At 45.2% G+C, this 16,271-nt stretch overlaps 1 protein-coding gene across 12 annotated transcripts in view; it reads right to left on the bottom strand.

The window, feature by feature from the left end:
- The window catches only part of SOX5 (SRY-box transcription factor 5), a 595,693-nt gene that overhangs the window by 126,986 nt on the left and 452,436 nt on the right, over positions 1 to 16,271 (bottom strand). For all 12 annotated transcript variants that reach the window (XM_063155718.1, XM_063155717.1, XM_063155723.1 and 9 more), the window contains 2 exons: positions 10,646 to 10,818; positions 8,026 to 8,094 (listed from right to left, as the gene is read on the bottom strand). In XM_063155718.1, coding sequence (XP_063011788.1) covers positions 8,026 to 8,094; positions 10,646 to 10,818 — 242 coding nt within the window. The remainder of the gene's footprint in view (positions 1 to 8,025; positions 8,095 to 10,645; positions 10,819 to 16,271) is intronic.

Below are 16,271 nucleotides of genomic sequence, written 5' to 3'. Positions count from 1 at the left end.
CACCAGGGAGCTGAAAGTGAAAGAAAATGGTCAGAGTTGATGATGAGAGATGCAGAAATTGGAGAGGGGATCTGAAAACAAACAAACCAAAAAAGACAGGGCCCTGAGATGCCTGCTGAGCAGAGAGAGACCAAGATGAGGCCCTGGAGCACAGTGCTGCCAGCTGCGAGGACTGCATCTGACCACTGGCCTTTTCCTTACAGATTATTTTGGGTGTTTCAGTGCTCTGGATTTTAACAAAAAAAAAGTTTCTGGCCTCTCCTTGTGATTGTGTGAGAGAACTGGAAAATGGGAACACTGAAAGCTCAGTAACAGAAAGTAAATTAAGAAAAGATGCTAAAATGGCAAGAAAAGAAGTCATGAAGTTCAAAACAGTGTTAGAATTTGAGAACATTTGGACCAGTAACACTAGAGAAAACAAGTGCTATTGCCATCAAGTAGCTCAGCATAGGCAAAAAAAAAAAAAAGTTGAATTACCTCAATCAAACATGCCCTTGCATTTCCAATAAATTCAACCTCACAGAACCACAGAACACTGTGAATTTGAAGGGACCCACCAACAAGGGCTCAGTTCTTCAGGTAATGGCCTTTATGGGGATCAAACCCCCAAGCCATGCTCTGACCAGCTGAGCTCATGCAAGTTTTAAGCAGATACACCTGGTTTGCACTGGCACAACACTACCAGAACACAAATTTGGATGGCAGAAGGGTATGGGAAAGGCCTGAGATCAAACTACCTGCAGGAACTTGCTAAGGGTTACCTGTGGAGTTAAAACTGGCTGCAAACTGATCCTCTGCAATGAAAGAAGTGCACATAAGGAGCCCAACAACCTTTTACTTAACTTTCCTGTTAAGGTAAGGAAATGAAGGCCCAGAGGTTACTCAAAGTCCACTCCAGCACAAATTCTAGCTGAAGCTGAGAGGGCAGAAAGCAATTAGCTCATTCTGACTAATTTTTCTCTCTTTTTTCCCCCTTCTTTTCCCTGTTTCCCCACCAGCCCCAAGGGTTTGTTTGTTTGGGGGTTTTCTGGGGCTGTTGTTCTCTTTGGGTTTGTTTGTTTGTTTGGGGTGTTTTGGGGTTGTTGCTCTCTTTGGGTTTGTTTGTTTGGGGTGTTTTGGGGTTGTTGCTCTCTTTGGGTTTGTTTGTTTTTGGTTCTGTGCATGCCTGTGTGTAGTTTTGGGTAAGTTCTTTCCCAGGGCATTGCTGCTGCCCAAGGGACAGCGAGTCCCTCTGGTAACCGACAGTAGATCAGCTGCAGGGCCCTGTGAGTGAGGAGCCATTGCTGTGCCTCTGTGCTGGCAGCCCAGGGCTCGGGAAGGGCCTGCAGAGCCATGGGAAAGGCTGCAGTGTGACTGCAGCCTGAGAACAGCTGCTCCTGACACGTGATGGATGTGCACACAGCGTCCCCACATCCACCAGCACGCTTGGCCTGGCCGTGCGCTCACAGCCCGTCACATCCACGCTGCAAGAAATAAATAATAGCAAACGCAAAAACAAACCGCTGCACTGGACAGAGCTGCTCTAAAAATACTCTGGAGAGACAGGAGGAAGAGACTTTCTCACAGTTTCCTACCAAAGAAAGGTCCCAATAAACTCCTACTAATGTGAACAAGAGCTTTTACTCCATGTTCAGTGGGGGCTGGATCAGGCGCCACTTCAGCAGTTTTATTGTCTTACCAAGGAAACCTTCTGTCCTCACCTCTCTCTGACATACAAAGAGGACTCTGGTTGTGGAAAAACTAATTCTGCTCTGCCTTGCAAAGTGATTGTAGCAGCACAAAGCACTGCTCTGCTGCCACTGCCTTCTCAGAACAGCAGAATTCCCAGGGAAAACGGGAATCCAGGTGCAAGAGGCATTACTGGATCTGTAACCAGGCCCTTGTGTAGCAGCTGCTCATTGTCCTGTCTCCAGTGAAGGACTCATCACCTACAACATCCAGCCCTTTAAAACTCCTGGAGAACTCTGGCTGGGAACCAGGAGAAATGCCCCAAGGCCTTGGGGCTGCCTGAGGAGACACTGACGGGGCAAAGATTAGGGGTAAAGATCTCTACCCTCCTTCTTAAAAACTCAAAGTTCTCCAAGTATTTAGCTCATATAGTGGTCTGCTGGAGTTTTTGTTTTTGAAGCAGCAGACAGAAAATTAAAGCCTTAGCCATGGTGGAAATATAATTTAAGCCTGCAGACTTGTTGGGGCAGGGAAAAAATCTTCAGGTTCCTTTTTGTACAGTCAGTTAATCTGTGTCTTCTCTCAACAAGAGAGAGAAAGTGGTACCTTCTACAAAAAACAAAAAGAACACAAACGGGCCTAGATATCATACAGCCAGCTCTGGGTAACAGAGGATTGCTCACCTGAGTGCAGAGCAAACAGCAAATCTATCTAAACAACAACAATTATTGCCATAACTGGTGGGTAAATGGTGGTACTGAAGCACTCTGGAAGCAGGTCTCTACCACTGCTTTGGAAGACTGGAATCAGCCCAGAAACTCTTGCTGTTTGGAAAGTTCTGACAATAACAACTGTGTCATTTCAAAACTTTGCATGTTAAGCTTAAGAAATATTTTGCTGAACTTCTGTGTAACTGAGAAACCAAATCCCCCTTTCCTTCCCAAAAACACAGCTCCGTTTTGAAAAACAGATCTGGCTGATAAATGGCACGGCCATCCTGCAGGAAATTCTAAGTTCAAGACTTTTATTGCATTCCAAATTGGAACTTCTCAAACCTCAGGAGGCAGTGAGAATTTGGGAATAGTTTGGTTTGAGAACTCAGCATCTCTTCATCCACCCAGCAGCTGGCAAAGCCACATGCCCCTGGCAGGGCTGACACTGAAAGGGTTAATTCCATTCTGCTGTGCCTGTGAGACTTCCAGCACGGGGGCAAGGCCTGCAAAAGCTGCTTTCAGCAAGGAGAGCTGGGAGCTGAGAAGAAGACATGTGGCCCAAGAATGCAGTGACAGACAAAAGCACTGGGAATTGGGAACGTGGGGTGGTAATGGGATAAAAACTGTTCTATGCATGGAGACATTGTACATGAGGGACCCCTTGCAGAATCTCCTGTGTGCACCTTCAGCCCTGAACAAAATTATTCCCTCTGAAACACAGCTTTAGTGTTGGAGAGATGAATTCCCACGTTTCAGGCATTTGGTACCAGGTAGAGCAGGCCAGAAACACAGTTTCCAGCTTTGCATCAGAATTTAGCTGGGATCCCCTCACTCTCAGGGGTCCAAACCTTCTCACAAAAAAAGGGTCCCATTAAAACATCTGCTCTAGCTCTGAGGGAAAATGAAAACCCTCTCCTAAAACACAGATTGCTGTCTGGCAGGAACTGCCCTCAGTTTCAGAACGCACTTGGTTCTTGGGCTGAGTATGTCACTCAGGAAAGAACACAAATTAGTAACCAATTACTGACAGTATCAAACAAAAAAAGTCAAACAAAACTGTGGCCTGAACATTAGAAACATTGTAAAGCAGCATTTCTGCTGCCTGCTGCTTTGAGATCTTAGTTTTACATTATTGGCAACCTGAAGTGTTCCAAGATCTTGAGCTGGGCTCTCCAAAAAAAATTTTGACTAAAAATCAGAACAGATTAGAAAACAGCATTTGGCCTCTGTTTTGTTTGCCTTCTAATTTTGGAACTTGTAGTGCTCATGGTTTCAGATTTTGCCTGGAAATCTGAGAGTTGGAAGTTTACATTTGGGAGAAATGAAAGCTGGCATTTTTGTCATCACATGACTCCAAGAGCTGGGGCTTGAGGGAAAAACATAAAACACTGTCAGGTTTTCCACAAAATTGTGAGATTAGCAGTATCAGTTTTATCACAATTTAGGCTGCAAGGTTGACCTATTTTATCAACAGTGCCCTACTGAATATGAATCGCTTTATGAATTTTAACAACCATATTTCATTTTAAATGCGGTTCCATTAAAGTGACACTTGTCAGTGAGCTCCAAAGCAAAGCCTTCCATCAGCATCCTGGGCCAGGCTTTGTCTCTGGGATCAAGGAGCCCTGAGGCTCAGGGACACCCTGGAAGGAGGGGTGACACCTTTGGGGTGCATGTGGAGCCCAGCTCAGCCCCATGAGCACATGCCAAGCCTCTGCCCCTCCGTGCCCAGCTGAGATGGGAGCTGCAGAGCCCCAGAATGCCCAGGCTCCAGGGGAACGGCACCAGGGAGAGACTGGGGCCCCACAGAAGAGGAGTGGGTACCCAGGAGAGCTCCATTGAGGACAAAACTGAGCTGAAGCCAAGAACTTGTTGAGTTATACCAGTATCTGAACCCAGGAAATTCCTCTGGCTGCCCTGGAGGGCTTAAGCCCCTGCCCAGGACCCCTGAGCCTTTGATTTAGCTCTTGGAAAAAACAATTACCAACCTCATGTGAAGAATTACGAGCCACAAAAGTTTAAGTAGAATGATAGTTAATTTGTCAGAGGGCAAAAAATAGATTTTGGGGTTTTTAGAATGGGGCTTCAGGAGGCAAGATGGAGGGATCTGGCATGTCCAGCCTTTCTCCTTTTTCTTCTTGGCCTCCATATTGTGGCACTTTTAGATTGGTTTAGAGTAGAAGCTCACTGTCTAACATAGGGGATAGGTATTGGGAAGTAATTGTAAATATTGCACATGCAGTTTTTAGTATAAAAGATAACACCACCCCGGGGCAGGCAGAGTGCCTCTTTCTGTCCTGCTGAGCGGACCATGGCTGGACAGGAGAAATAATTTTATAGATGAGAAACAATAAACAACCTTGAGAAAGAGAAATGAAAAGTTCTGACTCCTTCTCTGATCACTAGGCTGGGAAAACAGACTTTCCAACTTAACTCTGAGCAGCTAGAGCCCTGAGATAGCAGGTGTCAGCCTGCCCTACAATTTCTACCTCAAATACAGCCTGAAGCTTTAGGTGCTGATGCACAAGGGCTGTAAATACCCAGACCCCAGCTCCATCTATGGAGGAACAGCAGGACCAGGGGTGCAGGGAGAACAGCACCAACACTCAGAGGCAGAAACCTCACAGGGAAAACCTCACACACAGACTGGGCAGAGCAGGGAGTGTGCATGGGGGGCTGCATCCCAAAGTGCCATAAAAACAGGCGAGGGTTAGTTAATTATTCAGAGAAATTCAAACCTCTCCACAAATTAGCTCTAGAACATCCTGAAAAGTAGAAAAAAATTATAAATGTTTGCCAAAACACAAAATCTCGTCTAGATCCTATTTTAGCATTTTGAGGTGGTATAGATTCACAAATTTAATCTAATCTGCAACTTTCCTCCAGCTTACTCCACTCTCTATACAAAGTCCTTTTTTTCTGTTTCAGTGACACCACCTTCCAATGAACTCAGCAGAGATGGGCTTGGAAAACACATGCCACTTACAGACCCACATGCCAGGCACGTTTTTCTGAGCCCAAGGAACTAAAGCATCTTTCTGCAGCATCCCAGAAGTGCTGGTTTAACTGAGCTGCAGCTCCACTGAGCATCTGCAGCCCTCTGAGGAGAAAAGGGACTCTCAGGCTCGCCCTGGTTATGGATTGTGTGCTGGGCTAAGGAGAAAGGGAACTGTTTCCAAGTTAGCACACTGAGAGAAAGGACTCATAAATCATGGGGTCAGCCAGGTTATGCTTTTTTCTAACCTTAGGGCATTATGCTTTCAATACAATATTTCAGTGGCTTTCTTCTGTGTAATAATTTATATGGAATTATGGCGACTCTTACAAGCTCAGAAAAAAATTGGCTGAAGTAAAACGATTCCTTTGTCATAAATAAGTTGAGTTCATAGCTACAGCACAATCACTCAGCTGCACCTAAGTCAAACAGTTATCCACTCTTTGTAGGAATATTTCCCTGTCAATAAATCTCGTGCTATTTCAAAACTTCAGGCCAGTGTGACAGAAGCCTGTTAGATTAATTAGGGCAAGGTCAGGGAAGCTGAACTCACAGCTACATTCCTGTCAGAGCTTTCTTCCACCTCCCATAACCCATAGGCTGACTGTAAACTCTCTGACCATTTTATACATGGGCATCTTAGGAGGACTTCATTGCCTTAATTTAGATACAAAGGGTGATTTCTTTAAGAACTTTTTTTTATCTGACAGTCATTAACTGAGGAGAAATGCGTTGCTTTGTGTTCTCTGTCAATAAGGATTATTTTTAATTTTTAGATGTTTTTCCCTTCAGAGTTATGGGCTCCAGCCAGGGTTCATGAGCCTTGAGGATCATGCATGGAACTGCCCAGCCTGCCTGTGCAGCATCACCCAAATTTCCCTGCACACAGACCAGCTCTGTGGGCGTGAGGGAGCAGCACTGTCCCCTGCCTGACCATCCAAGAGGAGGGTGCCACAAACCCGATGGGGTCTGTGTGAAGGGGACCCTGGAGCTGAAACCCTGACCCCAGCAGGGTCAATATTTCATCTGCAGTCCCCTGAGACGGAGCCCCAAATCATTCCTGAGGATTGCAGCTTCCATCAGATGGGACTTGGCTGACTTTCATTTACTACTGACTTAGGTCAAACTTGGACCAGGGATCAAGAGATGAAAGGCTCTATATCTCATTATCAATAACCAGGGTTTTCTTCACTACCCTAAAAACAACATACTTCATTCTTATCTACAGGGCATTACAACTTAAAAGCGTTGGGGTCAAATTACATTACTTCTATTTATTTTTATTCACTGCTTATAAAACAACTTCCTCTCTCGCTGCCATAGCTAAATGCTAAAAATACAAATATTTTCCTTGCTATTGTACAGGTTTTGCTATTGTTTTTCTTTTAAAGCCTTATTAAAAATGCAGCAATAAAGAAAAATCCCTCCCACACACAAATTAGGAAGCAGAAGAGAGTTCAGAGGTCCAGGCCAAATCAAGCCTTACCAATCTCAAAATCATTTTCAGCAAAGCACATCTTGTATAGAAGTTGCCTTATAACAGAGGGATGGACCTTCTGAGGAGTTTTTCATAAATGCCAAGTCCAGATACAGACAGAATGTCCTCTGGAATAATACAGCCAAGTTTTCTTCCAGTATGAAGCCATACAGCTCCTCTGATCTGCGTGGAATTAGGTTTTCTTAAATGGTTTACAATTGTGATTGATAATTTTAGGTAACTCCCTCTGAAATGCTGATGAAAAGCTTTGGAAGGAGAATCCTGCTGCTACTGAACAAACAGAATAGAGTCTACAGCAACTCACAATGCTCTGTACAAAACTGCAGGATTGAACAACCAGAGATTCCACCCTGGTCCCAGGTATCTGTAAAGTCAAACCTCTCCTTTGTTATTCCATAGATAATGTTTATTAACCACTCCTGTTATTCCCCAGCAAACTGATTTACATTGTTCCCAAAACAGGGGCATGCACGTGGCAGAAAAAAAATGAAATACAGTCAATGGCATGAAAAGAAACTTCTGAATACAGTATGGCAGAAAGAGGCTAAATAAAGTTTACTGGGTATGCTGGTTTACCAAATTCTTCTACTTCTGGGAACAAATCTGCAGGTACCTGGAACTTACACAGCTGCTCTCCTGAATCTAACCAACCCTTTGGCCAGCTTCTCACTCACACAATACTTCTCCATAAACAAAAAATTCCAGTCTCCCAACACCTCAGGCAGAGGGAAGAAGGTACACTTGATTATCAACCACTGAAGATTATCAATCCCCTCAGCAAAGCCTCAAAACCAGAGCTGTAGGACACTGGTTCCCAACAAACTCCTTCTGACAACGCTTTTGTCACTCCTGAGGAAAGAGGACCGGTCCCGTAAATGCCTGAATTATTTTATATTATATCATGCTTGCATGACCAGCTCTAACAGCTTCTTCCTGACCCTACAAAAATCATGTTAATCACATAAGGTCTTGCAGAAACTGACCCTTTTTTGCTAAATGACCGGTAAAATCCTCTCGTGTTCCCATAAACAAGATGCCAGTCAACTGCAGGGATTCTTACAGAAACTGTGGCAACAATGGCTGAGGGAAGGAGTGGGGAAGGGAAGGGAAGGGAAGGACAACAGGGGTGTGGGAGGAGATGTGTCTCTGACCTGGATCTGCTGCTGAAGAAGGTTAATTTTGTGCTGCTGCTGCAGAAGCTGCTGCTGCTGTCTTGCAATCTGTGAAGAAATTGCACAGAAGAAACATGAGATGGGGATCACCATTCCAGAGACCATCCTCAGGAAGCTCTGACCCTGCTCAGTTCCTCAAACCTCTCCTCTGAGCTAAGGCACCTCCGAGGGCAGAGGCTGCTGCTGAAGCAAGGGGCACGTGTTCAATTCATTGCTCACCCCAGGGAGAAAGGGACTCTCATGGAAAATGCTGTGCTGCACACAAGACAAGGACCTATGCAAAAATCTTACTGAAATGGCACTGCCAAAATTGCCCAGCAGAGAGAACAACACCAGCAGGGAAACCAAAAAAATGGTGGAAAATGGTAGAAAAAGCAAAAAAGTAGGATGGCCAGAAATACTCTTCTGTTTGGCACCATCGGCTCAATTTTTTATTTTTTAATGGCAATGTGACACCATGGAGGAAGGTTCTTAGTGTACTTTTATGAATGCAGAAACAGGCACAAAGGGACTGGAACTGAGCTTGGAAAAATCCCTGGCTCTCCAGCGTGTGTATCAGCTGCAAGGAGCTGAGGGGGCAGGCAAGGCCACAGGGCTCCACACCAGCCTGGCTTAAGGAGGCGCAGGGATCCTCTCAAAGCCCAGCGCAGCTTTCCAGAAGGAGTTCCACCCTCCCTCTCTAAGTGACTGCAAATGCTGCTGTGGACACTTCTTACACCCATGAAGGGAAACAGCAGACATTAACAGAATGGACTTATGAGCTCTAAAGGCTGGAGGGAGATAAAAATTCTTTTTCTTTCTTAAAGGCTGCATTCTTGCTTTTTAAGTTCAAGAATGGTTTATCACTACATTTTTTTTCCAGAGTTTGGATATTTTCATTTCTGCATAATAAAGAAGTATACACAATTTTTTCAATTAAAATAAATCCTAGTTATCCTAATTTCTCATTGCCTTTTTCTATTGTTTAATTTTCTTTTTCGCTTTCAAATCCCTGTGGCACTGGTGACTTTAGGAGGCAGGGTGAAGGGAATAGTTCATACAGGATGTCTCCTGGTGCAAGAATCTTGCCAATTCCACCTTCACTCCTTCCTCTACCTTTGCTGTCCTAACAACAGCAGGATATAAATTCTGCAGCTCAAGGTAAGTCACTCCTGTTCTCCCCATGTGGGAGTTCAGGCCAAAATAAGACAAGGTTTTAAATAATTAAATTAATAATTTTAAATAATTAAAACCAGGGAAAACCAAGGCTTAAACGACTGAAGGTAGCAGCAGTGCCTTAGAAATCTTAAGACTTGCTTAAGTACAATACCGACACTGAATATGACAACTATGACAGATTTCAAAGAATTTTGTGAGTTTAAAACTCACAGAGCTGCAATTGTGTGATAAAATTTTAAACTAGACATCTAAATATTCTCTGCTTGCGTTCAAGTACAAAAGCAGGCATTAATTTCTGTTAAAATCTGCCCAGTGAAATCTGTGAGAAAAGTTAAGTTTTTGCCTCAAATGTTGTGTGTCCATGTGTGCCCATTGGAAGTGATCACATCTGAAAACCATGCCTGCATTTCCAGTGAAGGGCATATTTGCAAGAACTGAAAATCAAGCCTCTCAAGTGTAGAAGAAAAAAAGCCACACTTGTTCACTGACTTCATATTATTCTCTGCTTTTTTCCACAGTTGGCAAAACCCAACCTCTTCATGTCTCACATTACAATCCAAGCGCTGCATTTTGTTCTTTCTGTACCTGTTCAGTATTGCTGAATTAAAGCAGCTTTGGGGGATTATTCAAGAGGGCTGGATGTGCCTGTTTATTTATAGAGAGTTTAAAAACTCTAACAGTATTGAAGGATAACACAGAATTGCAGAATATTCTGAGTTGCAAGGGACTCACAGGGAGCATCCAGCCCAACTCCTGAATGAAGAGACTGAACCCACGGCCTTGGTGTCGCAGACATCTTTTTATGGAAAATCTTTCCTCAGGATTTTTCCTCCTGAGAAGCCGAGAGGCCTCAGGAACAAAATGCAAGCAATGGTTATCTGCTGCTGTGGAATGCAACAGGTGCATCTGGGATTGGGCTCATGTGACGTTTGGAATTAATGGGCAATCACAGCCCAGGACAGAGAGCTGAGCCACAAACCTTTGTTATCATTCTTTGCTATTCTATTCTTAGCCAGCCTTCTGAGGAGAACCTTTTCTTCTATTCTTATAGTATACTTCTAATGTAATATATATCTTAATACATCAAGCCTTCTGAAACATGGAGTCAGACCTACGCGTCTTCCCTCATCCCAAAACCCCTGTGAGCACGGTCACACCTTGGCATTGCGGGCAGCAGGCTCTGAACAGCTCCAACATGGATCTATTGCAAATTAAATCTGCAAGCATTAACACCCCTCTATAACCTGTTATATCATCTCCACCCAAGATCAGGATTAAACCGTACAGCATTCTCCTGATAGGTTTTTGTTCAAACCTTTCCACCTCGGAGCACAAACGGGAAAGATCCCGGGTGCGCTTTCAGGGTCTGGAGGCTGAAGCCAAGCTGCTGGGCAGCCCCACAGGAGCGGCTGGAGCTGCGGGCAGGGCAGGGCCCACTCACCTGCTCCTGCTGCTGCTTGGCCAGCTCCATCTGCTGCCGCTGCTTCTCGATCTGAGACGCCGCCAGCTTCTTCTGCTCGTCGTGGGCTGCCAGCAGCTGCTCCCTCAGGCTGGTCAGCTGGTTGATCATGCCCATGAGCTGCCTCTCCTTCTCAGCCAGGCTCTCCGGAGTCCCTGCGCGGCGCACGGTGGGGGAGAAAGAGAAGAGAGAACGTTTAGAGCCATGCAGCGCTTTATTTTCTCTTCATTTTGCAGCTCTACTGCAAGCAGAGCTCCAGGAGGGGCAAAGAGCAGCAGCAGATTGCAATGTGCTGCACACAAAGACCTGCTCCTCTACACGGAAGATAAATCTGTACACAGGCTTTCATCTGCGGTCCCCCTTCAATGCTCCTTTGCCCTTTCATCTGTTTTGCACTGCTTTTCTGTCAGGTTAACGGCAGGAAATAATACTGCCTATTTCGAGGAAGTTTTAAGTTTTAAACACTTGGGATCAAAAACCCAACCCTTCCAGGTTTGCAAGACAACAATATTATGGCAAAAACTTAGGAAAAAGATGCAGTTTCTGTAGTGTCAAAGCACTGATGCAGGACAAGCATTAACATCCCTCCATAACCTGTTATATCATCCACATCCCTGATTAGGATTAAATTATACAGTATTTAAACTGTCAGTAACTCCTATTGCTGTTGCTGCCACCAAGGTGCAATTTTAAAGGAAAAGATCTTTTATAAACATATCCAAAATGTGAGTTAAACACAACTCATCACCACTCTCATTTGTACTGTTGTTAGATGTTTTCTATGGTGGAGTTCAGCAGACAGAGGAACTCACTACCTCACTTTCACAACCATGCTGAAGAAATTACTTTTCTGCCCAGAAGGACAGTGGTTATAGGGGAGCATTCTTCTGCCAATGTCACCAGTGCTCTCCAAGTGAAAAAACAAACAAACAAACCAAAAAAAAAAAAAAAAAAGAAAAGAAAAAGGGAAAAAGAATAAAACTGGCGACTCCAACAAGCACGTTCCTAGCCAACTATCAGCCAGACATGGAAAGAGCTGCTGGTAACAGCTCATTTAGCCTACCCCCCTGCCAGTGCAGGAATGCTCCCTGCAATATTTCATACAGCCTGCTGGTCTGCATTGAAATGTCTGTGATGGGCAATCCTCTGCTCTTGCTCTGAAAGCCCTTGAGATGCCACTGGGAGGGCTCTGTGCTTGATACCTTAATTTCCTTCTTTCTTTTTGTTACTTTTACCTAATTTCAATGATGTGATCCTGAGCAACATCCCGTTTGTTATATTATCCAAGTACAAGCACTTAAATCCGTTTGTAGACAGCCACATGCAAGTGGAAAACCACACAGAATCACCAGAAAAAACATGACAGAAAAAATGCAACTGAATTGTTTTTCATTAGGGTTCTAGAAATTTCTGTGAAAATATTCTCACCACACAACAAAGAGCTACAGCAGAATATTCTCAGATAAAGCCTCCAGAAAAACTGTGGTGCAAGCTGGAAACTTGAGAAACACACTGCAACAGAAAGCATAGGCCTTTAAACCTGTTCTGCTAAAAGCTGTGAGAGGGAATGGAAGCCAGTGCTAAAACACTCCCAGGGCTGAAGAAAACACTTCTAACTATGAGCTTTGCTTCCAGCACTGGAGACAGAGAGCTGCCACAAGTCATGCATCTGCCACCTGGCCATGGAATTAATCAGAGGTTTCTACTGCCACTCTTGCATCCTTTGTTTGTTGTTCCCCAGGAGAAAGGTATTTTATTCCTAACTTTCACTGAGGGTGGATGCAGGCATGAGAGAGAGGGGAAGAAGTTCCTACAGACAGGAGAGACTCACAGGATCGTCTCAGCCCCTGAGTGAGGGCAAGCAGAAAGAAATCACTGTCAAACACACCAACACACAGCACTGCTGCTTCATCCCTGGATTTGCAGCTCCTACAGCAGCTTTCAGCTGGGAATCAGAAAGCCCTTTGTAAAGTTAAATTAATCCCCATCTTTAAGTTAATCTGAAAGGTGGAAAAATGTTTCCACATGTGTGAAGTGACAGGCAGAGAGCCCGCAGTTCCCAGGAGAGGCAGGAAAGCTGTGCTGCTCTGCAGCTGGGCTGCTGGGAGGGAGCAGGGACAGGGACATGCCACCAGCCTGCCTGGCTGGCCCAGGGCAGCAAAACCCTTCAGCAGCTGCATCTGAGTGCCAGGAGCAAAGGGCAGCCTGCAGCTCTCGGTGCTGAGCACAGCAGGGACAGGGATGTGCTGCAAGAGGGACAGGAGAGGCCACAGGCATCACCAGGGGGCTGGAGCACTACTCTCTATTTCCAGAGAGTATCTAATCTAAGATACTCTATTCTATTCTATTCCTACCTATTCTCTACTCTATTCTAGATCTATTCTATTCGCTCTTCTAGATCTATTCTATTCTCTACTCTATATCTATTCTATTCTCAGAAAGGCTCTGAGAGTTTGGGCTGCTCAGCCTGCAGAAGAGAAAGCTCCAGAGACTTTCCAACATCTAAAAAGGGCTTATAAAGATGGGGACAAACCTGTTAGCAGGGCCTGCTGTAGGAGGCAGTGGTTTAAACTAAAAGAAAGTCAATTTAGGTTAGAAATAAGGAAGCAGTTGTTTACAGTGAAGGTGGTAAAACACTGAAATAAGTTGCTCAGAGAGTGGTGGATGCCCCATCCTTGGAAATGTTCAATTTTCAGGGCTTTTGAGCAGCCTGGTGCAGTGGGATTGGACCTGCTGACCTTCCGACCCAAAGCATGACTCAACTCAGAGCAAGCAGTGACTGCAAGTGCAGACACCAGCCCCACACTGCAGCCAGGCACACATTCACTCACTCTCTTCATTATTATTATTATTATTCTGTTCTTAAAGACGATCTGAAATGCCCACAAGGGGTGTTTTATATCCTACTTACCAAGTACAATGCATAATTCCTGGGGTTTATACAGCTGGAGTGAAAGTAGTCTGACAAAAGGCAGACTTCTCGCATTATATTTCTGGAGCTATTTCAGTTTGCTAATAAACCAAAAGGGAAAATTTATCAGCATCAGCTTTATAAAAAAATCTTCTCTTGGAGGATACTTCCTGGAAAACATGGCTTAGTAGGTACTTTTGTTCCCAGGACTAAGCCATCCTTCCAGTAACTGGAATAGTACTTAATGATAATTTCAGTTCTTTGAGGTAATAATTCCTTGCAAAGTAAGTACTTGGATAGCCATACTCTCAAGTGACCTGCACAAAACCAGAGGCAAAAAAAAGGATCAGCTGTGTGGCTCTAATGAGAGATGGGGAGCTCTGTGCAATTTCCCCTTGTCTTACTCACACATCATGGAAACTCCACTAATGATGAATCACAGTTTTGACAAATCTTGCAGGTAACTGCTGGCTTGTAAATGTGTGAAAATGAAAAAAAAAAAAGGAAGTACTTGAATCAGACAATCTTGATAATAATGTTAAGTTTTTGCATTTAGTTTAAGTTTGGTATTTTTTATGTTAGCCTTATTACCTAGCACACCTTTCCTACAATTACTTTTCTTAAAATGGTCAACAAAAGTGCCACTTCACATTGCCATGGCCAATCATGTATTCCTTTGCATACCACAAAGGCCAAAGCATGGAGAGAGTTATTTATTTATTGGTGAGGTGAGGCCAACAGTGGAGTCACTACATGAGTACAATCAGTCCCAGGAATTTTTCCTGGTGTATCAAAAACCACAAGAGAGTTGTGGTTGAGCTCCACTTGGTTCTGTGCCCTTTTCTAGGTGCTGTAGGCTGGGGGTAGACAAGGATGGGGGACTTCGGTGCTACCCTCACTATTTTCTCTGTGTTAACCTGCATGAGATCCAAACCTGTATCATGGTGTGAAGTGTCTTGGCAGCCAGGAGATTTCCACTTAGAGAGTTCTGCAGCTCACAGGCCAAAACACATCAGTATTTTAAGCAACTAACCCAACAAGAAGTAAAGACAGCTGCTCAAATGATGCTACTGGGAATGAATGAACTACCCACAGGGCTGCTGACCCTGCTGGAGCTTGGGAGGGTGCAGACCCCTGTCCCCAGCAGCCACAATCAGCTGACAGAAACCCCAAGTGCCCATCACTGCCGGGCACACCTTGGCAGCAAGCTGGACCGCTGCACAGAGATTCTGAGTGAGAGCCTCAAACAGTGCCTCAAGAATTGCTCTGAATTACCCTGAGGGCCAGGACAAGCAGATACTGCCCATTCCATGTCCAGCCAAGCCTTTAACCACCTGCCCTTCAGGAGGCTGCTGTGGGGGCTCTCTGCGCTCCTACTGCCCTGGCAGAACGTGGATTTTCCACAGATGGAAACAGCTCAGGCAAAGGACCATCACAGCACACACTGCAGGTTGGCAGCTGCACAAAGAACCAAGGAAAGATGCTCTCCAGATGTGCCCTGTCACCATGAACAGAAACTCAGGAAAAACCCCACGTTTGTGGGTGCAGCACCCACGGCAGATGGCAATAAAAGAAGACTCAAATTAGCGGCATTCTAGGCAATCCTAAACTCCATCTCAGATCAACACTACCCATAATAGTGTTTAAGTAGTAGAAGAAATTTACTCAAATGTGAAATAAACTATTACACATTCTTAGTTCTGATTCACAGCCTCAGACTGGCAGTGACAGTAACATTTTAATAAACATTAGAATGAAGACACCAATATGACCAAATGACACACTTAAAGTGAGAAAAGGAACAGGAGAAACCTTGGCATCCCCACCCAAAACAGAACCAGAGCAAAAAAAAGGCAGAGGAACTGCTTCTGCGATCAAAACAGTAAATACTTTGTTATAATTTATTAGACAGAACGAGAATGTAAATGAGAAATTGGGAAAGCCAATATTTTCTGTGACAGGCACTTCCAGCTTTTGCGGCAAATGCTGAGGCACAGGGAGCGTTTGCTGCCAGCCAAACTAGGGATGTGCACGGCCCAGGGCCATCCCTGTGCCCAAACCTCTGTCCCCTCCCAAATGCTGAGGCACAGGGAGTGTTTGCTGCCCAAATGCTGAGGCACAGGGAGTGTTTGCTGCCCAGATGCTGAGGCACAGGGAGTGTTTGCTGCCCCAATGCTGAGGCACAGGGAGCGTTTGCTGCCCCAATGCTGAGGCACAGGGAGTGTTTGCTGCCCCAATGCTGAGGCACAGGGAGCGTTTGCTGCCCCAATGCTGAGGCACAGGGAGTGTTTGCTGCCCCAATGCTGAGGCACAGGGAGCGTTTGCTGCCCCAATGCTGAGGCACAGGGAGTGTTTGCTGCCCCAATGCTGAGGCACAGGGAGCGTTTGCTGCCCCAATGCTGGGGCACAGGGAGCGTTTGCTGCCCCAATGCTGAGGCACAGGGAGTGTTTGCTGCCCCAATGCTGAGGCACAGGGAGCGTTTGCTGCCCCAATGCTGGGGCACAGGGAGCGTTTGCTGCCCCAATGCTGAGGCACAGGGAGCGTTTGCTGCCCCAATGCTGAGGCACAGGGAGCGTTTGCTGCCCCAATGCTGAGGCACAGGGAACGTTTGCTGCCCAGATGCTGAGGCACAGGGAGTGTTTGCTGCCCCAATGCTGAGGCACAGGGAGCGTTTGCTGCCCCAATGCTGAGGCACA

Source organism: Melospiza melodia, chromosome 4 (genome assembly GCF_035770615.1).
Source record: "Melospiza melodia melodia isolate bMelMel2 chromosome 4, bMelMel2.pri, whole genome shotgun sequence".
NCBI classification, from domain to species: domain Eukaryota; kingdom Metazoa; phylum Chordata; class Aves; order Passeriformes; family Passerellidae; genus Melospiza; species Melospiza melodia.
The sequence above is the reverse complement of the archived record's forward strand: the minus strand, read 5'-3'. Positions and strand labels throughout refer to the sequence as shown.